This window comes from Equus quagga, chromosome 12 (assembly GCF_021613505.1).
Source record: "Equus quagga isolate Etosha38 chromosome 12, UCLA_HA_Equagga_1.0, whole genome shotgun sequence".
NCBI classification, from domain to species: Eukaryota; Metazoa; Chordata; class Mammalia; order Perissodactyla; family Equidae; genus Equus; species Equus quagga.
Window position 1 is genome coordinate 75,195,035 of NC_060278.1, and position 24,483 is coordinate 75,219,517.

Here is a 24,483-nt window from a genome sequence, read left to right on the forward strand (position 1 = left end):
CGGGGGTGGGGCGCGGCCGAGGCTTCCCCTCCAGTCTGCGGCAAGCCCGGCTCCGGGAAAGTTTTCCAAGTTCCCAGCAGCGCCTGCCCCGGTCGCCTCGGCCGGCCGAGCAGACGGGGGCAAGCGCGCCAGCCTCCCCGCCGCCACCGCCGCCTCCGCCGCCGCCAGCAGCGCGCTCGCTCGCGGCAAGCGGGCCGGGCTCCCGGCGGGCAGGCCCCCTCCCAGGGCGAGAGCCGCAGCTGACGCAGGCGGCTCGGAAGGCGGAAGCTGCCCCGCTCCGACCACTCGGGCAGCCTCGCGGTGCCTACACCTGGAGCCCCGACGGCCGGGCACAGGCGCCTGGGCCGAGGCGCCCGAGGGGGCGGTCCACGCGGGGGGCCGCGGGCGTCCCCGAGCAACGGACACTTCCAAGTTCCTCCCGCGCCCTCCCTGCCTTGCCGCTGGGCCCATGCTCCGGAAGGCGGGGGTCTGCGCTGGACCCCCCCGACGTCTACGCCGGCCTGCGTGTCCCCGACCCCCAAGCCCTTCCAAGTTCCTCCCAGTACTCCCCCACCCCGCCAACCCGGAGGGGCGTGGTCTGGTTGGACACGCCCCCTCATGAATATTAATAAGCGCGCATGCGCCTGCCCGGCGCGCTGGGTAGAGGTGGCCAGCCCCAGCCGCGGCTCCCAGACGGGCTCTCCGAGTCCCTCTCCGAGAGCCGGGCGGGCACGCGTCACTGTGTTACCTGCGGCCGGCCCGCGAGCTGGGCTCGGTTTTTTTTTTTTTTTCCCTCCCCTCCCTCCCTCCTTTCTATGCAGCTGATCTGAAAGGGAATAAAAGGCTGCGCATAATCATAATAATAAAAGAAAGGGAGCGCGAGAGAAGGAAAGAAAGCCGGGAGGTGGAAGAGGAGGGGGAGCGCCTCAAAGAAGCGATCAGAATAATAAAAGGAGGCCGGGCTCTTTGCCTTCTGGAACGGGCCGCTCTTGAAAGGGCTTTTGAAAAGTGGTGTTGTTTTCCAGTCGTGCATGCTCCAATCGGCGGAGTATATTAGAGCCGGGACGCGGCGGCCGCAGGAGCAGCGGCGACGGCAGCACCGGCGGGAGCACCAGCGCGAGCAGCAGCAGCGGCGGCGGCGGCAGCGTCCCGAGTGCCCGCGGCGCGCGGCGCAGCGATGCGGTCCCCACGGACGCGCGGCCGGCCCGGGCGCCCCCTGAGCCTCCTGCTCGCCCTGCTCTGCGCCCTGCGAGCCAAGGTAGGAGCCCGCCGGGCCTCCCTCCCGGCTCGCCCTCTTCTTTTCCTCGCGGCGTCCCGGACGCCTGCGGTTGAGCGCCCCGAGCGGGCTCGGGAGTCCTCGGGCGCCCGGCTCCCTGGCCGGGCCCCTGCGCCCGGCAGGCTGCACCTGGGCTGTGGGAGCCCCCAGCCTCCTAAGTATATTGCCAGGCTGGGCAGGGGGCGCGTTCGCTCCGCTCCTGCTCCCCGGGGGTAGTCGTCGGATTTCTCCCGCACTCGTGCATTTTATGCCCGGGAATCACGTTGAGCCCTTGCGCCCAGTTTTGCAAAATTATTTTTTCTTGGCTCCGAGAGCTCGTCGGGGCGGGCGGGGAGAGAGTCGCCACTTCCACCCTCGAAGAAAATAACTTTCCCCTGCAATGACCTCCTCTCTCCCTCACCGGCAGGTGTGCGGGGCCTCTGGCCAGTTCGAGTTGGAGATCCTGTCCATGCAGAACGTGAATGGGGAGCTGCAGAACGGGAACTGCTGCGGCGGCGCCCGGAACCCGGGGGACCGCAAGTGCGCCCGCGACGAGTGTGACACGTACTTCAAAGTGTGCCTCAAGGAGTACCAGTCCCGCGTCACGGCCGGGGGGCCTTGCAGTTTCGGCTCGGGGTCCACTCCTGTCATCGGGGGCAACACCTTCAACCTCAAGGGCAGTCGCGGCAACGAACGTAACCGCATCGTTCTGCCTTTCAGTTTCGCCTGGCCGGTGAGTGACCGACGCAAGGGGGGAGGCCCGGCCGAGGGTCGCACCCGCGCCTGCCGAGCCCTGCTTTCTCATGCGGGATTTAAGGGTTTTGGCTTGAAATTCGGCGCTCACTGGGGAAGTCTTTTGGGGTGGAGGGTTAGGGAGCCGAGATTCTATAGTTAGACCTCGGCAGGCCCCATCCCCGCTGCCTTTTGCTAAGCGCACAAAAGTGGGGACCCCAGAGGGGATTGTAGGGCAAGCATCCCAGGAAGGCCGGTTTAAACTTGCAACTTGAAGGCCCCAGACTAATTCTCCCCCCCACCCTATAGATGATCTTTGCTTAACCAATTAAACCTGATGCTCCGCGGAAGGCGGACTCCGCGCAATTCTGGCCTTCGAACGCCGTCCAAATTGGCACCCTCCCCTTTCCCGTGAGCGGCCTGGAGGGCGGGTGTGTCCTTCCTGGAGGGTGTGGGGGAGCCCGTTTCCCGCTGCTCCCGGGGAGATTTTGGGGCGTGAGGGGGCGCGCTCCGAGCTGGGCGCGAGGGCCGGGGGCGACCGCCGCAGGGGGGTCTTCGGCTCTTCGCCGGAGCTTTTGGTCCCGGAGCCTCCGCCCCCTGCCGGCCCCTTCCTGCCCTCGCCCCCGCGCGGTGTAGCCCTTGTGGCTTAACTTCCAGAGGTTCCCGGGCTCTGGAACAGCTGTGTTTGCAAACTTACCCGGGAAGGGCGGGGGTGCGCCCTCGTCCGGCGGGTGCACAGGCCCCTCAAGCCTTCGGGGGCGTGCCAAGGCCTGAAAGTGGCGGCCCGCTTGAGGCGGACTCTGCGGGTACAAGTGCACGGACACCCCCTGACCACCACGCCGGCCCTGGAGCCGCTCGAGGCCCTTACAACATCCTGAAATGGGTGGAAGGAAGATGAGTGCGATTGCAGAAGGAGAGGAAAGGGGAAAATGTTGGTGCCCTCTGCCCCGCTCGCTCCTGCTGTCCAGGAGGCGTGACTCATTGCCAGGACCCGGGCTTGGCCCAGCCTGTGCTGGGAGGGTGGGTGGTGAGGGGGGGAGCTCGGCGCCCCGGGGGAATACTCTCCGCCACGTGCTCTGATGGGGTGCGCTCTGCTGCCTCCTACCCGCGAGCTGCGGCTGTGATTCGCAACTTGGGGAGAATGTCTGCTGTGAAACTTGGAGTGGCTTTCAAGGCCCACGTTTACACGAGCTGGCGTTATTAAATGCCCTCTGCCGTGCGTGAGATAAGACAGTTATCAGGAACGTGGCACTAAAAGGGGCTTATAAAAACCCGTGGTATGTGGAGTTTTCCCAGAACGGAGGGCTGCTTGTGTTGTGGGATTTCATTTTTGACAAAGAGCGTGTATCTTGTTTGTTAATCCCCTATTAGGGAGAACTTTAAGCTAAAGAGGTTGGCCGCTTTTTAATCTGGTTGGGCCCACGTTGACTGCGGATTCTGACCGCCCTTGAACGTGTGTTTGGAGTTGAGGGGGAAGGGGCCTGCAGGTGGTTCCACCCTCCGAGGATCCCTCCGGAGCCCCTTGCTTTTCACAAGACCATAAAAGGAATCTTACTAGTGATGTGGAAAAGCTGCAGGCCTGGCTGAGGCTCATTTTGGAGAGCAGGGTCAGAGGATGGCTGGGATGAAAACAGGGAGCCTTGCTCCCCAGGCTGGCGAGGGAAATGACCTAGAAGGTGTGTCTGTCCCCTTTTGACACTTGGCAGAGAGTCCTGGATGGGGAAGGAGCGGAAGCGGTGTGTGAGGGCAGAGAGACGATTGATCTGCTGGTGCTATTCTGTGGTTTCAGGCCCCACGGGTCACCAACCATGAAATAGACTCTACGCTTTTCTAGAATGGGGGAGGCCGCTGGGGCTCCAGGAGAGAGTGGTTCTTTTGAAGTTGAGCCAAATGCGTGTATCACTCATAAACAAGTGTCCCCCCTGCCGCCCCCAAAAAGGCCTACTGTGAAATAGAAGCTTTACTTCCCCAGAGAAGTTGGAGTTGGTGTATCGTTTTAGTTTGTTTTCCGGAGCGTGATTGCAGAAACACCGCAGCCTGTAACTTTCAGGAATGAGTCCAGGGTGAGTGTTAACTGAAGCGAAAGCACTTAGGTAGCCGGAGAAGTGTGGCAGTGGATAGCACAGCTTCATTCAGTTTGGCACTTAAATATTAATAAGCATGTCTATTTAAAACTGATTTCCTTGCATAGGTCATAACTGAGCTTGGTACAGAATTCGAGATGTAACGAGGAAGATATAGGGTTTAAAAAAAAAAAATGTCAAACCGCCTTGGACTTTCAGCCACCTGAGCTTCCAACCCCTAGGCAGCCACAATTACCGTTCACGTGGGTCCCCCCAAATTTGCTGACAGTGGAAGAGTTGTGGTTCAGGGTGCACAGTAGAAGGTCAGTTTAGAAGGTGATGTAATTCGTGTCTTTTGTTTGGAATTATGACCCCAATCAAAGAACTGGTCATGTTCTGGAGAGGAAGAGGAGGAAATGATTCGGTCGGATATGAAATATAATCCACATCCCAGTGTCCACGTGGGAAGCTCTGTAAAGGTGGGCCTGCCTGATGCATAGTGTCTGATTACGTCCCACTTGGTGTCCCTGCCCCAGTCCTGTAGTTTTCGTTGGTAGCTTCTGGTCCTCATACCAGTGCTGCTTGGAGGGGCTTGATTTGAGCTACTAGCCTGATTTATGATCTTCCACTCGGGGGTCCCCGTGATAAGAACACACATCGTGAGAGGGTAATTGGGCTCAACGAGAAATGATTTGGGAATAACCATTCATAAATCACTGAAATGGTTTAAGTTGCACTTCCCAAGATTAGTGCTTAATCTCAGTAGCCTGCTTATTAAAAATACATTAGCATAATTACCACTACCCAGCCCCCAAAGCTTTTTAGGAACTCCCGAACCCCAGTTAGCTGCATCCATGCATTGCTGGCCCTAAAGTGGAATGAATCGAGAGAAACTGGGGGAAGCCATTGAGCGATCTGGTCTCTCAGCCTCATATTTAAACGCTATTGACATTGATGAAAGACTAAGATGAACTTAGTGTTTTAGGAAAATCCAATGAAGTGTAAATTCTTACATAGCAGAGGGATGCCAGCTTTGGCCCCCTTCACACTGAAGGCCTGAAAGAGTAACTGCCAGCGGTTTGGGTGAATCAGATGCCAAGGTTAATCTCGATATAATTGACAAGTCCTTGCCTTTCTGCCTTCTGCTGCGTTTCCTGGTCCCTGAGCCTCCGCAGATGTGGTGTGGACTCGCGGAGGGACGGGGCTCTCATTTGAGGTGGCTCCTTTCTACAGGCAGTAGGTACGACCCACGAGGTCAGCATGCATGCAGACAAACAGCACATATGTGTACGTGCTCAGAGCAAGGGACTTTCTACATGTGGAGAAAACACCCTTTGTCCTAAGACACCTACCTCAAATTAAAGCGATGAAATGATGTGTCTGTATTGCAAAACCGGGCTTGGGGGAAAGGAGAGCTGTGCTCACTTTGCTAAGTGTCTACGGAATGGCTGCCCTCGAAATGGAATCCCTATTCAAGATACTTGGTTTCTAAGAGTTTTTCCTCTTCCAGGTGTAACCTTCTTTGTGTTTTCTTCCTTCTTGTTGTCTTGTTTCTTAGCAACTTATTCAAACCTCCAGTACTTACCTGAGTTTGTAACCCACCAACTCCACACCCATAATTCTACAGGGACTGCAAACATTTTTAGAGAAGGTGAAGCTTTTGGCATCGAGGCTGTTGGGAGAGTTGGATGGGTAAGGAGAAAGGAAGCAGCTGCTTATAGGTGTGTGGCCTCCAGAAAACCCAGCAACCTGAATACATACTGCCTAAAATCTTTACGGCAGAGCCGCGAGGGACCCTTCGGGTAGCAGGCGTGTGGGAAGTTTAGTGTGGAGGAAACATGTGCTTCACAAAAAACAAAGCCAAGGCAACAAGGAGGCTTCACGTTCCCCCATCTGAAAACAGGAATGCAAACAGAGGCCTTGGCTGGATTCACAGCAGCCACTGGCCCATTGTAGAAGGGCCAGAACTTGGTTCCAATGTCAGGCCTTCAAGATTAGTTACAATGTAAGAATGCATAATCTCTGGATGTGCATACAATTATTGTTGTAATCCATGAAGGCAAATATTCCTGAGAATTCCCCCTTGGTAAACTTCTAGAGGCACGTTCCTCCCACCAACCCCTGAGTTTAGGTCTGGAGCTGCTGAGAGAAGTGACACTTGGCTCCAGCTTTTAAATATATTAAAAAAAAAAAATTAGAACAAAACCAACTTAACCTATTTTTCAATTTTAGGGAGATGAATTAGGGTGCGTGGAAAATGGTGATTCTTGTGTTTCCTAGAATGGGAGCAGAGGTGAGGCAGGTTTCTGGTTCAGAAACGTCCCACCTTTATCTTGGCTCATGGAGGCTGAGTGGCCATGTTGTTTGTGACTTCCTTGCTGGGGTCTGATCACTGCATGGACTACCCTGCCCTGTGCCTCTTGTTTTTGTGGCACCACTGACTTTTGTCGCTGGTGTGGTATGCACACAGGGGAGAAACTCTGCAACGCAGCTCCCACTGGTTAAAAGTGGAACGTAAATAGTCAAACCTTCAGAGCCCTCTAGCAGCTCAGCCCAGTTTTTGTGCGCTTTTGGTAAATAAGCAGAAAGGCTTCTTGTTCAGGCTTGCTGTGTGTGAGCCGGACGGTTGTGCTTGGCTGGCTGCTCGGTATTCGATCTATTAACCTCGCCACCCTTTTGTAACTGGTGCATTTAATTATCAGTGGGATGCTTTTCAAACAGGTAAGGGTAATGATGGGAAAGCGGGTGGGGGCACCTCATTGAGCGTCTCCAATCGGGGTATGAGCTTTGGGGCCCACTTGGTGAGTCTTTGAGGTGGGCTTTCATGAGAAAATCACCCTTTGTAACCAGATCGGACTCTATTGAAATGTCAAGCCCTGCAAACTAAATTGCCTTCTTCGAAGACTGCATCTCCTTAGCTGGGATGCTATGGGCGGTCATGCCTCACCTTGCCAAAGCCTTCCCCTACGTGGGCTGTGTGCGCGTGTGCCCACACATGAAATCTCGGAAGCCTTTATTTAATATGTTTGTGACTGGAATATTTTATCCTCTGGCCACCCAGACGCAGGCAGGACAATAGTGTGGCCGGACTGCCTGAACTGAGGATTACAGAGAATAATGCGGCCTCTTCAAAAATAATGCCACTACAGGGCCAGCACCAGGAAGCAACAGTTGAATCAGCAGAGTACAGGGCCCCAGACAAACCCCGGGCCCGACCGACTCTGTACAATGGCCCCCGTGGGCACCTCGGGCGTCCCCAGGGTGTGCGTTCCTCAGGCCTGGGGTTTGGATGCTGCGCGCGTGCCGTTTGGATGGCGGTTTGTTTGTGTCCATCAGTTTGGCAGGAGTGGAGGCAGCCGCGTCTCGGGGCTTGGTTTGGCTGCCACTGTTGCCAGGAAAAGGAAGCTCCCAGCTGCCAACACAATTACCTTTGTTTCTTACATCCCCCCTTCTTAATGTGGCAATTAAGTGCTTACCACTCTGCCCGGTGCCAAGGTAACCACGCGAGAGTGGGACGGACGCAGAACAGGGCCCTCCCGCAGCCTGAGTGCCAAGGGAGGGATGAGGCGCTTCGGAGGACCCAGTGGTTCTGGGATGCCTTGGGGCTTTGGTGCCAGGACCCTCTTCTAGGTAAAATTCCACGGAAATGCTCCCCAAAGGTCATCCTGAAAGCTGATCACTCTTCTTTCCTGCTGCAGAATGAGGACCAGCCGCCTGGAGCTGGGAAGGGGCAGAAGTGACTCACTCTGCAGATGGAGACTGAAGCTCAGTTAGCTACTTTTCCCTCTTGCTCTGCCCCCAGGCCATTTTTGTGGAAAAATTTACAAAAAAACAAAAAAGCTGTAAGCTAGGTGACTCTTTGTAAGAATCTTATTTTTATAGTTTGAAACCAAGAAAAATCCAGGTATTTGCTGTTTCTTTTTGTTTTTTTGTTTTTTTTTTTTTTTTGTATGAACTAGGTAAGTTGGAACACTCGCCTGTCATCTTACGGGGCACCCCATTCAAGCCCTTAGGAGGGCCCGGGGGACTCAGCCTCTGCTGGGGGTCAGATTTGCAGTGGCTAATTGGGTGTGACGTGATCATAGCAGATTGCAGCCTGGTACCCTACTTTGATGGCATAAGGTGTGCGTGGTTTGGATCTCGGAGTCGGGATGTATATTCGGGAATGTACAGAGGTCAAGCGTGGGCCTGGGAAAAATTAAACTTCCCTAGCAACTAATAATCATTGCCAAATTATCTTGATTGTTGATCTATGGTGTGGGGATGGAGTGGGAGGCGAGAGTGCCTCCTAATAGGAGCCTTGGAGGGAGAGCTTTTCTCTGAAGGCCGGCGGGAGGAATCCTCCTGCCCCAGCAGCCGAGTCCTAGAACCATCATCTCTTCTCTGAAACAGGGGAAGAGAGGGTCCAGGGCTTTCTGATTTATTTTTTGGGCAAGGCTTTGTTGCCGACGCTGCAGCCCCTGGCCCTCACCCCATCTCCACCTCTGAGAAGGCAGTTTGTGGAAAATCATGACATGGGCAGTATCTAGAACTCTGTGCCACCCACTTCCCTCCAGGTGGGGCAGTGTTGGTCAGCAGCTTCTGAAGCCTTCCCAGTTCTGGCGAGGATGAGCCTGGCAGACAGCTTGGTCTTCCGAGTTCTTGTGCAAGACCCAAGATGCCTTCTTTCTTCAGCATTAAGCAGAGCTAACGCTGTTGTGCCAGCTCAGTCCTGGGACACCTTCCCTTTCTGTGGGGTTTGTGGGTGTTAGGTGTTTAGTGCTTGTGCAAGTCTGTCAAAACTCTGGGGTATCAATGCATTTAATCAGAGGATTAATTACAACAATATGTGGAAGTGACGAACGTGGGTCTCAACGTGACCAGTAAATGAAGGGCTTAATTATACAGAATCAGCCCCACATCTGGCCTCATCTGGACTTGGCTCTGGCCTCAGATCATTAGAGAAACATAATTTCTTGCTGCTCTCAGGGAAGAGTCATGTAATTTGTAGGAAGTCCTAGGAAACTTAGAGGCTGTAAGTAAGGTGTAACTTTCACTAATAAAATATTAACAAGGACAACAATGAACTTGGACCTCTGACCACTAACAGGAGAGGGCTGGGGATGTGCCCCGGCTTGCCCGGTTTTGCTTGCTTTTCTCAGCATTTTCCCACAGTTATCAGTGAACGAAATGGAATCCTACTCTGCTTTGAGTATGAAACATATTTCGGCTGAATTCCAAGGCAGGGTCTATCACAAGATATTTTTATGTTCAGAGACGACCTGCCGTGTCGCTGTGTGAGCAGTAAGCTCGTCTTGAGTTATGAATGAAACTCCTTTTTTTCCTTTTCGCCACGTCTGCCTTCACCTTGTAGGTGCCTACCTCTTTTAGCCACGGTGCGTTTCTGGTGGCACGGTATTATTTGATCAAATACACGACTATTTCCGAGGTACTGGTGTCTGACAGTGACACTGCGGGGATACATAAAAGGGTTCATGTGCCTTTTCTTCCCACCTCCTCGGGTATATTTCTCCAGCACCGAGATAGCAGAAGGTTTATTTAAACCCTGGTGTTTTTTGGGGCTGACCTCATTCTAAATTACACATGAAGATCTGAGTCAAAGAGGGAATTTGCTAATGGCTTGGATTTTGGGGGGAGTTGGAATTCTCAGATAAGCCTGGAAGATAAAAGGTGCCTTTGGTATGATAGCTGGCTTCCCGCCAGTGTCCTGGGAATTTGTTTAGTTAGTGGACTCTGATTATTCCTGGAATGTGAGATCTTATTGACAGATAAATTCATCAATAAATATACCTCGTGGCGGTGTGGCTGTCTCTCTCTTTTGTACTGTCGTCCCCAGGATCTGCCCCCCATGCACCCCCAAGTTCAGTTTCTGCCTTTGTCTTAGGAGTCTCTTTGCACCCACCCCCCTCCTGCTTCCTAGAGTCACCTGATACTTGTGGGAGCCGAGATGGTCTCACAGACAGGGCTTTCAAAGGGGTTCTGAAAAGGAAAAGGGGGCCTCCCTGGGGACCGCCCCACCAGGGCCCACACTGTAACCTTAGCAATACCCAGCCCTCCTCACTGGATGAGGGACCCCCTCCCCCCCCACGCGAATACCTGGTTAGGTTAGCTTAGAATAAATTCTTTGTGTTTCTCATGCACTAGAGTTAGTGTCTGGAAAGTTTTGGAAAACTATATGCCAAGCGTTCACATATAGGAAGGTGGCATTTCCCCATCACGACTTTGGGGCACCTGCATGATAACCAGAGCGGGCCCCTGAGAGGCTGAAGGAGTCAACCTGGGGTGGGTGTTGGGGAGGACGAGGCAGCTGGCCTGGATGTAAACACTCAACACCTCAATTTGACAGCAAATAGAATTTTCATTTCGGCTTTATGGTTTTATTTGGCGGGGTGTGGGGAGAGGCTAAGAAAGCATGCTGTTCAGGAGCAGACCCTGTTTCTGAGACTAAGCTGTTGTTTCTTTGTGTTGCAGAGGTCCTACACTTTGCTTGTGGAGGCGTGGGATTCCAGTAACGACACTGTCCGTAAGTATCGCAGCAATGGACTTTTCTCGAAGTGCGCATCTCCAGAAGTGCTTGGCATATGGTACTTGTCAGAGCTGGTGTCCCCTGGGTGCTTCGGGGACCTTCTACCACCCCTGCCATCTGCCCCCCGCCCCCCCAGGGCGAACCTCTCAGTAGAGTCTTTTCTGTAACTTCCCCTAGAATTTTCGCCTGCCATATTAAGTGGCCAGGACAGATTCCCAGTTAACTCAGTCCCTGAATGTGGGACCTAGATTATCTTCGGGATAGAGATCTTAATGGTTTTACAACTTTAAAACCTTGTAGACTGCTAAAGGATCAAAGTAGTGACTTTTTAAAAGTCCATTTAAACTTTAAGTGAGCGTTTAATCTCTCATCGGAAAGATAAAGCCGGCAGAGGCGGCACGGCAGAGGCCGACCTTGAATTTCACTCGCTGGGCAGGTGAGCTTCCAGCAGGCTGGGTTTCCCACACTGTGCCCGACAAACCTGCCATTGAAGCGGTTTCCAGAGCCTCACAGGTACGCGCTCGCCTTGTCCCCGTCTGAAAGACGACTCTTTGCGGTGCAGGTTGCTTCTCGGAGCTGCCGGGGTGGGTTTGGGTGGGGAAGCCATAGAGTGTGCGAATGGAAAAGGCAGCCGTCCAGTCCGACGTACAGGTAGTCTTGGCTCTTCAGTAGTAACTTAAAAACATGTTTCCCCTCCCTCGCTGAGACTGCCAGTTCACTTTCTGCCAGCAGGAGCTGGGTGGTTGTCATCAGAAAACCTGATTCACGCTGAAATCTCTTGGTCTGCACAGGAGGGAGAGTTGATCCAGCTTGTCTTTGCCCTCCATTCTTCTCTGAATTTATCCCTTCTGTTTCCCTACCTCACTGACATTTTCTTTGTGTTTTTGCTGCGAATAGCATTTTCCCCCCTTGCTCACTGAATCTGAGAAAGGCGAATGCCCAGAACGGGCACCGTGCGGGCTTGGTGTGTGCCAGATGGGCCACCTCTGGACTGTAGCTGGCTCCATGGGCCGCCTGGGGCCATACCCTCCTGCTGAGCCCTGTGTGCCAGAGGCTCCAGGCCATCTGGGTCACTCCTCTTGCTTTGGCATCTGAAGTGCAGATCTGTGGACTTCCTCCCCAAGGGGCACCCCCGTCCCACTGTGGTGTGTGTGGGGGTGACAAGCCTTGGTTGTGGCTAATGCCAATCAGGGTCATAGACATCTGTTTGTTCTCCCCGCCCACCCCTGCCATGAACCTTGGGGACTGTGAGCGTTATGTCATTGTGACCTGCTTACAATGGTAACTAAGCAGTAGGAAGGTGGGGGTGGGGAGGGCAGAAGTAGGCTCTTCGAATGTTCTGGGGCAGGGGTAGTGTTCTGCTTCTGCTCCCTTTTAGATGTTAAAACAGTCTGTTGGGTGGGGTGCATGTCCTTGAGGCTGATCCTGGCCTGTCATAAGAGCCGGGTCAGGATGCTGGTTATGGACGTATGGGTGACCCTCTAGTATCTGCAAGGCCTTTCCTGGGCCTTCTGTCACCCCACAGGTCAGGTGGCTGTGCCCCGGGGACCCAGTGCCCATCCAGAGCTGACCAGTTGTCTTCATTTTGGGGTAGCCCCATTTTGGAGTTCTGGGGCATTTCACCTCTTGCTGTGGGGGAACCAAATCCCTGGAAGGGCAGACAGAAGACTTGGGGTGGGGATAACGGGATTGCAGACCCCTACTCGTGAAGAAAGGGGTTGTTGCAAAGTCACAGCACACCTATTGCAGGTCACTGATGCTCACTCTGTGAACCAGTGAGGAGGAGAGGGGGTTTGCTGGGATGATTCAGCCTCTCTCTCTCGATGTTTCTAAGGTATCTTGAATTCACATTCACAACCAAATTTGGCATCTTCCTTCTCTAAAAACACTCTCCTCCCTAGAGACCTTTCTGGACGACTGGCACTAGCATTTAAACACCCAGTTCTGAAAGCCAGGAATCTAGAAGGCTCCCTGTGTACCTCCCTTTCTCTTAGCATCCATATCTAACCCAGCTCCAAGTTCTTATCTCCAACACTTTGCTAGAATCGGAGTCCCTCCCGCCATCTCCCCGGCCACTACCCTGGGCCATCTGCTAGTGCCTGAACTCTTAGAGTAGCAGCCGAATTAGTCCACTCATATCCATTCTGGTCCACTTCCAGTGCTTTCTCCACTCTCCTACTTTCCTGGTCTTTTCCGAACATAACATTTGATTGCCACCTTTAATAAAAATCACTCAGTGGCTTCCTGTTGTTCTTGGGACAGATCTTTGTGTGGCCCCAAAGGCCCGCACAGCCCAACCTTGTCTTCTTGCCAGTTCCATCTTGCACGTTGTCATCTATCATATCTGTAGTCCAGTCATATCCCATCAGTCACCTTTCTGTCCTCAAATGCATCACTTTCTCTCTTGCCTCGGGGCCTTTGCACATGCTCTTTGCTCTGCCTGGAATGTTTTGTTCTTTAATCTCTTCACTCTCTGTCCCTCCCAAGGGCCTGTACTGCCTGAGAGCAGAAGCTGAGGATGTATAGCAACCCAAATGGAGTTGGCTGCTCTTTGTGGCCCAAACAAGTTGCAAACATCCTGGCTTTGCATTAGAGGCCAGACCCTGAGTTTTGGAACAGAGAATTCCTTCTCAGATCATCTCTGCAATGAACCCTCACAAGCAGAGTCTGGCCCCAACAAAGCCCAGGTGCTGTTCATGTGTTAGAAAATATTGTCTAAGGCTGGCCCTGCTGTCATCAGTCCTCCAAGGTCGTTTCTGTTACATTTCAGAACTGAGGTATATAAGGGTCCAAATTTTTCTTTCTCTCCCGGAAACCAAATAAAATGGTTTCAGTTGATTGTAATGCTCAATACAAATAGGCATGCTTAAGACCAGGTTTTCCTCATGGCCTAGCCTTCTTGGCTCAGGCTTCTGTCCAGGTTTGTGGGTTGGCCTGGTCCCGGAGTTATGCTCAGACTCGCCTCTCATTACCTCCTCCTTGGCCGCAAGGCTGTCCTGGGTGCTTCGTGCCCTGTCTTCATGCAGTTGCAGACGGCAGGAAGGCCTGGTAACATCCTTCCCAGTCATAAAGCTGGATTACCGAGGGAACCGCCCCGGATACATGTATGATGCCCCAGCTGATAGAAGTGTGATTCAGGGGGCAGCAGCCTAGAAGGAGCAAACTTGCTCTTTGTGACCCAGATGCCAGAAAGCCTGTTGCACACACTGACTCCCAGCCTCTCAGCTGTTAGGAAAACTGTCATGCAGGTGTGAAGTCAGTTACACACATCAGTCCCGTCGAGGACTCTGAAATGACCGTGGTGATGACGTTTCCTAGAAATAAGTAGAAAGCATACTAAGCTACTGAAAGTGACCTGTCAGGCTGTGCCTTTAGGATTATCCTGCAATCTTGTCTGAATCGTTTGTTGTTGATGCCTGCTTGACTTGAGAGAAGCTGGAAGCCTTTGAGCCATGGCTCGTGTGTTTAAATAATTCCTTTATTAAGATCTCATCAGCACATGGTAATAGCTCGCTACAGTTTTTAATTGAAACAGCAGAGCAAACACACTGTTAATGGAGGGACATTTTTGTCATTCTTGGGCCTGTGTTTATTTGCAAAACTTGAGTTAGTAAAGTGTTATCTGCAAGTGGTTCTATGCGTGCTGGGCTGTGAGTCTGCAGGTATGCGGGCTTGTTCAAGGCTCGTCTTACCCACAGGACAGTTAGAGAAACCCAGAGGGAGAATGCTGGGGTGCTGCTGGAGGTGGAGTGTGGAGGAAACAGCCAGGAGTCCCTCTTCCTCCTGGTCACCTGTAGAGTTTGCATAGCCTTGTAAATGAGCACAGGCCCTGGGCCTAGAAAAACAGGGGTGTGGGTGGGTAAGAATCACAAAGACGCGAGTAGGTCCTAACTCCGTCTTTCCAAGGTGGCCTTGAATTTGACAAGGCAGCGAAGGGTTGGTGCTGGCAGGTTTAAGAAAACAAACAGGAGCCCAGGCTGGGGTGCTGATTTAGTACCTTGCTTCGTTTTCACATCCCTCCCCTGAACTCCTGACACCTGCTGTTCAGAGCTGTTTTTGTACCTGTCTCTCCTCTCAGACTAGATTATAAGTGACCTCAGGGCAGGGACCACTTCTTATGCCTCCTGAGAGCTGCTTGAGCTCTGGGCGTGTTTATTTTCCTCAAGGACGCTCTTTAAGGAGCAAGACTTGGTTCAAAATAAAACCTCAATCAACCTGTCTCTCAACTGGGGTGAATTGTTTTCCCATCTGCCTGCTGGGCAAAGGTGAAATGGCATCAAGTTTGTGGTATTGCTATTTAAATGCCAGCTTAAAAGGGGTAAAGTTTACAATATTTATAAAATGTGACCCCACGCCTTGGCTTCCACTAAAGAGTTCAGAAGTCGACAAAGCTTTTCTAAAGCAAGACACAAAACTCTAAAACCAGACGAGAAAGATTGCTAACCTTTACCTGGAATAATGAAATTTCTTCAAGAGCAACATTCCATAGAGGCTACTTGCCACAATATGTAAAGAGCTTTTGCAAATCATCATGACCAACAGTGCAATAGAAAAGTTGGCAGAGGAGAGAAACAGGTTACAGTTCACAGGAACACATAGAAGTGGTTTTTTAAATATGTAAAAGGGTGCTCACTATCACCTAATTAAGTGCTAAGTAAAACAAGAGAGAACTTCTTTACCTATCAGGCAAAGATCAGAAAGTTTGATAACATGCAGTGTTGCCACGGCTGTTGAGAAACAGCTTCCTGTGCTGGTGGGAGGACAAATTGGCAGGGCTTCATTGGTGGTAGTTTGGGGTTGTCTGTGGACGGCTTGTCCTCTTTGATTCAGCACTTCCATTTCTAGGATATTTCTTACTGCTAAAGGCACACACACAGTGAGATATGTTCAGGGTTGTCTGTTGTGGCTTTGTTTAATAGCAAAAGGCCATAACAACCTGAATGCACATGCTGGGAACCAGGTAAACTACTTCATTGTATTTTCAGACAATGAAATATTATGTACCCATTAAAAAGTATAAATGAGTGGTAACAGTGGTTGCCTCTGGGGAGGAGGACGAACTTTTCATTTTCTGCCCTGATATACTGCCTGAATTTTGTACTGTGCATTTGTTATTAAAAATAGTCCAAATTGTCAGGGAAGGAGGCTCTGATGTGAACATTAATGCAATTAATTATTATTATTTTTCCTCTAGAACCTGACAGTATTATTGAAAAGGCTTCTCACTCGGGCATGATCAACCCCAGCCGGCAGTGGCAGACGCTGAAGCAGAACACAGGGGTTGCCCACTTTGAGTATCAGATCCGCGTGACCTGCGATGACTATTACTATGGCTTTGGCTGCAATAAGTTCTGCCGGCCCAGAGATGACTTCTTTGGACACTATGCCTGCGACCAGAACGGCAACAAAACTTGCGTGGAAGGCTGGATGGGCCCCGAATGTAACAAAGGTGTGTGGGGGTATCCAGGGTGGGTGAACCAGCTCCCAGTGGCCGTTGCTTTTGTTGTCCAGTTCTCACCCCACCCACTCAGGTGGCCGGCCTGTTGCTGTCACAGGTGGGGTGAGATTTTGGCTGTCACCTAGACGTGAAGCAGGAAGATGCTGAGTGTAGGAGATGCTGGTGCCACCCCATACCGCAGCTGCTCTGAGTGTTGGCTGCTAACAGCTCACAGCTCTTCCTTCTCTGGAGCATTGTCCTTGGCCATACGGGAGCCACTCCATGCCCCGTCCCTCCAGCTCACGGTCTGTGAACGACTAACATGGGGGTATGAAGGTCAGCCCCCTTTGCCTTAACTCTGTGCTACAATTCATACTCCAGAGCTTCCCCAGGGATCAGGCTGAAGCAGACTCCAGCTGAGACCACATCCTTGCTCAGCTCCTTCCTGGCCCCATCTGCTGCCCTCAACCCCTCTCTCCTCTACCCGACTCCCCTTCTCAGGCTCTGCTTCCAAGGAAACTGACCTAAAACAGATGCCAAATGGGACTAGGCTAGCCCATATCTGGACGGATGATACGGAAAATGTAGGAAATGAAGCCTCTGAGCTGGGGGCGGCCTCATGGCAGGCTTTTGCTGGGCATCTTTGGGGGCCATAGCATTGAGGGGAGGGGGCAGGTGGGGAGCCCGAGCTTTCGTACTTGTGTACAATTGAACCATGCAAAGTAGTGTAAGCTTTCAGATGTGCTGTCTTCCTTCCCAGCCCCTTCTAGTAGAATTCAGTGATTCTGATTCATAGCAATTGGGTAATCCTGGTTAACCGTATAATAGGCTGTCATGAGCATTAATGTACTCTGCTTACTTCACATAATTAGGTAAATTCTTTCAAGATAAACTCAAATTAAAAAATGAATTTTTGAACTGTGACTGAGGGGCGGGGCAAAGGGAGAGGAATTCGCAGTTCCCCTGGGCAATACTGCTTTCCTTTCTTAAATAACTAGAGACGAGAGGTGAAAAAGGATGGCATTTCTAGGATCCAACTGCAAGACAGATTTCATAAGTGTTTTAAGTAGTCAGTATCTTAAAAATCAGTAACTGTTACCTAAAAACTATCTAAGGCTGAATATTTTCTAATGTCTATTCAGGTTTTTTTTTTTTAACGAAGGAAGCAGAATTGCTTTGCGAGGACACTTGGCAAAAGTACCAGCAGGTCTGGGCACCGGGTTCACCTGCCAGATGAAGCCGGCCTGATGGACTTTGTTGGTCCCAGGGGATTTTTGAGACACCAGGCATTCGGTGGGGGGTTTTAAGGAGGCTGGGATTCATCTGAATGTGCTCTCATGGGACAGAGTGGGTGACACGGGGAAGGCTTACATCTCCTTTTCTCCTGTTGGCGAGGGTGGAATTGACAAGGGAGCAGGGTAGCTGCTGTTTAGAGACTCGATGAAGATGCCCTTCTCCACCAACTAGCTTACATTTTGTCCCGTCAGGATCATGTTTTGAGGCTCTGCTAGCATGGCCTTGAAGTTTAAATCTGGCTTTAATCAGGCACCTCCCATCTTCCTCTCCTCACAATGGACTTGATAGGAGATCTCTTAAAATTGTGGGTTTTCTGGGCTTAATGTCCTGGGCCCTTCTTAGGATGGTGGCGGGGCAAGAAACAGGCAGTGTGCTGACACATCCTTCTGTGTGTGTTTTTTTTTACAGCTATTTGCCGACAGGGCTGTAGTCCCAAGCATGGGTCTTGCAAACTCCCAGGTGACTGCAGGTAAACGACTAAACTGTGCTTCTGTTTTGTTTTTGTTTTTAGTATTCCTTTAATGCAAGAGGGGGACTGACTTTATTGTGAATATGCCTCCTCCTTTGGAGGACAAGAAAGCTTTAAAAAAAAAAATGAAATAAGCACATCCGAAGCTTATTAAATTATACCAGCTGTCCGGTGGAATGTGCACACTTCTCTCTTGGAAGAAAAGAAACTCTTCTGGGCATAGTCAGTGACTTCATGTATTAACTGTTCTGTAAATTGATAACACGTTTTTATAATCTTCCCCTTAAAGTGCTAATGGACTAGATGGAGGGATGTGGGTTTGTTTCTTTGCGGCTCCCTGTCTCCTCCCCAGCCCGGGTTTTCCGACTCCCAGCCCTCCCCCACTTTTCCCATCCATAGGGGAAAGTGGAGCATTCTTTAGAATGGATTAGCACAATCTCCGGGCCCCTTTGCAGGCGGGAGCCGGCCGGTGCTGAGAGGTTAATGGCTGTGCTGGAATCTTGTCAGTTGAGCCTGATGAATGTAGACTTTTTGCTGCAGGCCTTTGAAGTCTGTTCTTTTATGGTCCCGGACAATGCGGAAGGCGAACGAAGACCTACCCGGACTGCTTCCCTGTTACAGTTTTTGGAACTTCTTGAAATGTACATTATCCCAATTGGGGAAAGGCTTGTTTCAGGAAATATTGTTGGTGTCTGTGGCTTTTTGACACAGGCTCACAGTTTACTCTCCCTCCTCCCAAATTTGAAGGATTAGTGGATTGGATGTGACACTAAACAGGTCCTTTGGGCCTGTCACTTTTGCCCCAAACCTACCCTGATTTGAGACAAGAGAAGCTTCTGAAACATAGTCTGAACCAGTGCATTCAAACAAATATGTTACCTGGGGCTCTTGTTACAACGTGGGCCCTGGTTCATTAGGCCTGAGGTGGGCCCAAGGCTCTGCATTTCTCACCGGCTCCCAAGTGGTGATCCTGTTGGTGGCAGAACCGGATTTGTGGAATTACTGCCCCCAAACCTCAGTACTCAAAGCATAATTCCCCAAATGAACCAGGGAACTGACAAAATGCCAATTTCTGGGTGCCACCTCACACCCACTGAATCCCAGTCCTTGGGTTTGGCCTAGAAATCTGCATTTTTGACAAGCCTGCCACGAGATTTTGCTGCTCAGTAAGTTTTGAGGACAGCTGTTTTACGGAGAATCATCTGTGGTCTTTACAACTCTGCCACTCTGTCTGTCCCCCGTCCCATGCAGCGGGGAGCACTGAGCTCCGAGTGGGAAGCTGGAGTGGCAATCAAGGCAGCTGGAAGTACGATAAAAACAAGTTGTCCTGAAATTGTCTCTTCTGACACTTCCCAAAGATAAGTTTGTTTTCTGGAAGGCTGAGGGAGTTCACATACTAAGCCCATTGGTGGCAGCTGACTGTCGTGTTTAACAGCATTGCTGTCAACTGTTGAGCAGGGATCCACCTACCTTCACCCTCCTAATTAAGGGTGTTCTGGAGAAAGTCAGATCAGCACTGCCCTTAGCAACTGTGGGCCTGCTCCGTGCACAGATGAGTATCAGCGGAGGCCAACCGCGATTTCTGCTACTGTCATCAGAATAAACACGCTGCCTGCTGCGCAGGGGAGGTCCCTCCCAGCCAGAACAACAGGCTTTGTCTCCAGAATTTAGCCCTTTCTCTTTCGAAGTCTCCCCTCCCACTCCCTGCCCAGACACGCACTGGTGCCCTTATTTATTTAAGGTGCCACTTTCCCACACGTCATTTGCATAGTCTCCCAACGCATCTCTTTTCTGCCTCCCTTGAAAGAAAATCAAAACAGAAGCTTCTCGCTTAGGAAGTTCAGGTTGCGTCCTGCTCCAGAAATAGTTGAATGTCGAGTTACCTGTAAGTTGTCTTTAGAATTATGTATTACAGGGCTCTTGTGTTTTTCTTCCCCCGACATGAGAAAACTTTACTCGTTTTGTTGTTCCCAAGCCGATTCCTTTTCCTGGGTGCACATGCTTGCTTTATTGCAAGCCTGCCAATAACATCAAACTTAATTATGAATCATCATATGAGGAAAGTCACTTCAGTTTCTCATGAGAACCTTAATCATATATTATTAAACTGGGATAACTTTGTGCATGCCTCCTTTAGGGTCAGTATTTTTATTTGTTTTCTTTTGAAGTCATCGTGGCCTCTTGCGGTTCCTTTTTTATGCTCGGGGATCCAGCTCTCGTTAAAAGGTGAGGCTGGGTCCTCAGCTGCCTCTTCCCTGTTGCATTAGACGAGTTGAAGAGGTGCGGCAATCCTTAATTTGGAAGGGACTAAGAGAACACAGAATATTGCTATTTCTGAATCAGTTCCCTCTTAGTATCTTGTAAGCTAAGAATATCAGTCTTTTTCCAAATGGCTCTCCCCCCACCTCCTACTAATCTGAGTGTCCATTTTTGAAAAAAATTTCTACCAGATGATTTATTTTGTTCTTATTTACTCCTTTAAATAGTCACTTATCACTTAGACTGATGTTCTGTTTTACAGAAACCAGAATCCTCAGTCTGATTAAACCACACATTCTGGTGGTTCTTTGTACTGGTGTGTGGATGGCTTGTTTCTAGAAGTTAGGAAGTGGTTAGTCAGTATTCTCAGGGGTGAAGTTGATTCTCGGCCGTGGGTAATTAGCTATTAGCTAGATCCCTGTCATTTTCCCATGACAGGGATTTGCTAGCCTGCCTCCAGCTCTCTGGAAACTGAAAGCCTTTCCTTCGTGGGGATGCCTGTTTTCCAGAGGCACAGCTGAGCGGCTTGTGGGGGTGGCTGGTTCTGACCACGGCCCTTCCAGGCCCCATTCTGGAAATAGTTGGCTGTCCCTGTTCCTCACTCACCCCACCTTCCTTCCACCTTCAGGCCTCCTCCCAGCTCCTCTCTCATTTGTTAAAGCTTGATTTTTGAGAAGACAGTTAAAGTTTCCAAGGGCTTGAAACTTGTGGGGGCAGTGGCTGAGACCCTGCCCTCCCCACACCCCGGGTGGAGGGTATGTTTGTGTTTTTGTTTGGAGATCAAAGGCACCATTTGGCCTCGAAAGAGTCCGATTAATGAGGCGCTTATAAAGGAAACTTGACTCCCTTCCCCAGTCTTCCCCAATACTAGATAAACTGAGTTGACCTTTTTTTTTTTTGGCAAAATGAGAAATAACTATAAAATAGCGTAAGCCGCCCCGGTAGTGGGTCATAAATCATCTATGGAATTGGTTCCAAGTGCTGTTGCTTCCCTCCACCCTCCCTGCAGAAACCGGTTCAGGGATCCCCACCTCGTCTCTGCCAGAGGAGGGGACCCCGTTCCCTCCTGGTTTGATTTCATGATGCCTCCTGGCCAGGCAGTTTCCTGCCCTACTTGGGGTCTCGTTGCATTCTTGTGCACTGGGGTCGTGACTTGCTGTTTAGACAAAGAGCCAAGCTGAGCTGCCGTGTAGAAATCGCCACAGTGCCCTGTTGGCGGAGACTTTCACATGGCTCTTGTCACCGAGAGCCCTGCCTTTCCCTCTGCAGTCTGCCCGCCGAGGCCTGGTTGATTTATTCCACGCCCCCACCCTCGGCCCCTTCCTGCGAGCCTGAGAAGAGAGTGGCTTTGTGAAGGGCAGCCCCACATTGGCCTCTCCCCAGACAGCCTCCTTTTGTCAGGAGTCGCCTGGGAGGGGACCTCGGCCCAACTGTGAAAATGTTTGTTTAGCGGAAGCCCCCGGACAAACGTTAAAAGTCTGCCGTCTTGACACCAAAAGTGAAACAAAACAGAAAAGGCCTGGACTTCTCGGCCTTGGGTTTTAATGGTGCAGATTCCCCTAGAGGCTCTAGAGACTAAAGGGTGTGCTGTCTGTCCCCAGGTGTCAGTATGGCTGGCAGGGCCTGTACTGTGACAAGTGCATCCCGCACCCGGGGTGCGTCCATGGCACCTGTAACGAGCCCTGGCAGTGCCTCTGCGAGACCAACTGGGGTGGTCAGCTCTGTGACAAAGGTACGGCCTCGGGGTGGCCCCAGGTGGGCCAGGACCTGGGGAGGAGTGTGAGGTTTGGGGTGGGATGGTGCTGATTTGGGTTTTACTTCTATTTCTGTATTTGCAGGGGCTTTTATTCCGAATCTGTTTGCATTCGCATTTAATGTTGTGGTTTGGGTTTTTGTGGGTTTTTTTTCGGTTTTATTTTTAAAAGAGGATTGGAGCTAGAAATGTGGCGGGTTAGTAGTCTCTACAGTCTTCTCTATGTGACTTTTGGGATCTTTTGGGCAGATCTCAATTACTGCGGGACTCATCAGCCGTGTCTCAATGGAGGGACTTGTAGCAACACGGGTCCTGACAAATACCAGTGTTCCTGCCCTGAGGGGTATTCGGGACCCAACTGTGAAATCGGTAAGTGGTCCAGCAGGACAAGATCCCTTCGTTTGATTTTTCTGTACATTCAGCTTAAACAATAATACGCTTAAGGACTCATACAAAGAGGAAAATATTCTCCTAGTTCTGTGGGTCTTGGAAACTTCCTTTAAGTTGCTGAAGTGTTTTTGGGTGATGCTGACTACCGTGGGAGGCGGCATGTTTGCGATGCAGTGACCCCAGCTCTGAGATGCCCTGGAATGCGGCTGCAGACAGCTTAGCAAGAAGGATGATTTCCTTTCTTCCCCAGACACAGCAGGCTTATGTCACACGCTTGCTTCTCTCTCTTGAACTGAGCGGGAGCTGGTGGCCCAGGTGTGGGATTTGGTTGGGGGAGGGATATAGGGAGCAAAATGCAGGCTTCCCTTGCTGACTGCCGCCGTGGTTTTTGCAGCGGAGCACGCCTGCCTCTCTGATCCCTGCCACAACAGAGGCAGCTGCAAGGAGACCTCTCTGGGCTTTGAGTGTGAGTGCTCTCCGGGCTGGACTGGCCCCACGTGCTCCACAAGTAAGTCCGGATTTTGGCCTGTGTCCTTTCTAGACAATCATTGTATTGAGATCCAGGGTTGGGACAGATACCCAGGCTTGGGTACAGTGTCAGGTCCCAAGGATGGGACTGTCGTGGTTGGAGGGAGCAATGCAGCCAGCAGTCTGCTGGGAGGTCTGGCTTGACATTCTGGCCTTTGCACTCGAGATTCTGGCCCTGCACCCCCGCTGTCCTGCCCTGCTAAGTTAGGGCGTATGTCTACTGCTGCGGAAACTTCCTCACGGGACAGCTCCTTCCTTTGCCTGGGCTCCCTGGAGCTCTGCCTCCTCCACATCAAATCATAGTGATTCTCCTCTCAGCTATGGAGAGATGCCTGCAGGGGAGGTCATCACTACTGAGTTTTGTCATGAGGGCAGGTGGCCCCGAAAGAGGGACCCGGGCTATAGTCACTGCAGCTGCGAGACTTGGCTGCACCTCAGAACCACCCGGGTGCTGGACAGTACACACCTCTGGGTCCCACAGTTTCCCCTCGAAATTGCGGAGTGCATATTCTTTAACAAGCTCTCTTGGATTTTTGAGGTGCAGCCAGGCCTGAGAACCACTGTCATCAGCACCCCAAGAGCAGCACGTGGCATGGTTAAGGATGTGGGTTCTGGGGTCAGATTGCCTGGGCTGGCACTGCGGCCCCTGCCCACCACATGTGGGACTCAAGTCATTACCTCCACATGCCCTGTTTAAACGGCACAGTGGCAATTCCCATCTCCTAGGGTTCTGAAGACTTGATGACGGAATTCAGAGAGCCTGGCACCTCATAAGTGGGCAGTAAATGAATTAAGAGGTCACTATAGTCTGATAGCGGTGGGTGTTATTTTGGGAAAACTGTGAGCAAATAAGAATAAGATTTCCCACCAGTAAAGAAACGCTAGTTCTCTACCTCTTCTTAGCTACCTCTGAGCCACAGTGAGACTTTTCTTTAAAAATAAAGAGTAGGCACTGATGTCCCGGGCCACCAGAGGGCTGATGCGCTGGGATCCAGCTGGCTCCCCCTCCCTGCTTAGGTTGGGGATTAAATGAACTGGGGCAGTGGGGGATTTAAAGCTAAAATCAGGCCTTACCGTCATCGTAGCAGTCACTTAGAGCAGGTGTCTGGCTCTTAAGTGAAGGCCCCTCATATGAGGGTTGGTATTAAATTATCTAATTGTCATACGGATTGAGATTAAATCGCCAACCCCCTTCCCCTTTTTGTCAAACAGACATTGATGACTGCTCTCCAAATAACTGTTCCCACGGGGGCACCTGCCAGGACTTGGTTAACGGATTTAAGTGTGTGTGCCCGCCCCAGTGGACTGGCAAAACATGCCAGTTAGGTAAGAAAATTCCTGCACTCAGGTTGGCTTTGATAATCAGAGCTGTTAAGGAAGATGAGTGGTGTGTTTGCACACCATCGTAGTAAGAAGTAATTTATTACCGAGAGTCCAGCCAGCAGGCCTGGGAGAAATACCTTGAATGCAAATGGACTCGCTCTTTTAGGCCCTGTGGGAAAGTCGTGGGACTCCTTGAACCATGTCACTCGTCTGTCCGAGGAGTGTTCAGCCAGGTTCCAAACGAGGATGATTGCATGAGGAATGAGCTGTCTGCATTCTTTTTGCCACATTTAGATCCCAGCAACTAGGCTGCGCTGGGGTTCGCACAGAAATGCCTGCTGTCTCTCGGCTGTTCCGTTGGGGGCTGGTTGTTAACCGTTAACCGGCAGCCAGAGAGCGATCAATTAGCATTCCTCATTGGATAATGGCTGGGAAGGGGGATCAGATGTTCCAAATAAAGGGAATCTAGTGTC

General features: G+C 51.3%; 1 protein-coding gene across 1 annotated transcript in view; it reads left to right on the forward strand.

The window, feature by feature from the left end:
- The first annotated feature begins 685 nt into the window (after nucleotides 1–685).
- Nucleotides 686–24,483, forward strand: part of JAG1 (jagged canonical Notch ligand 1) — a 35,350-nt gene continuing 11,552 nt past the window's right edge. The window contains exons 1-9 of the mRNA XM_046678277.1: nucleotides 686–1,237; nucleotides 1,662–1,967; nucleotides 10,501–10,552; nucleotides 15,750–16,004; nucleotides 17,697–17,757; nucleotides 21,618–21,748; nucleotides 22,019–22,138; nucleotides 22,554–22,667; nucleotides 23,900–24,013. Of these exons, the coding sequence (XP_046534233.1) occupies nucleotides 1,157–1,237; nucleotides 1,662–1,967; nucleotides 10,501–10,552; nucleotides 15,750–16,004; nucleotides 17,697–17,757; nucleotides 21,618–21,748; nucleotides 22,019–22,138; nucleotides 22,554–22,667; nucleotides 23,900–24,013 (1,234 nt within the window). The 5' untranslated portion in view covers nucleotides 686–1,156. The remainder of the gene's footprint in view (nucleotides 1,238–1,661; nucleotides 1,968–10,500; nucleotides 10,553–15,749; nucleotides 16,005–17,696; nucleotides 17,758–21,617; nucleotides 21,749–22,018; nucleotides 22,139–22,553; nucleotides 22,668–23,899; nucleotides 24,014–24,483) is intronic.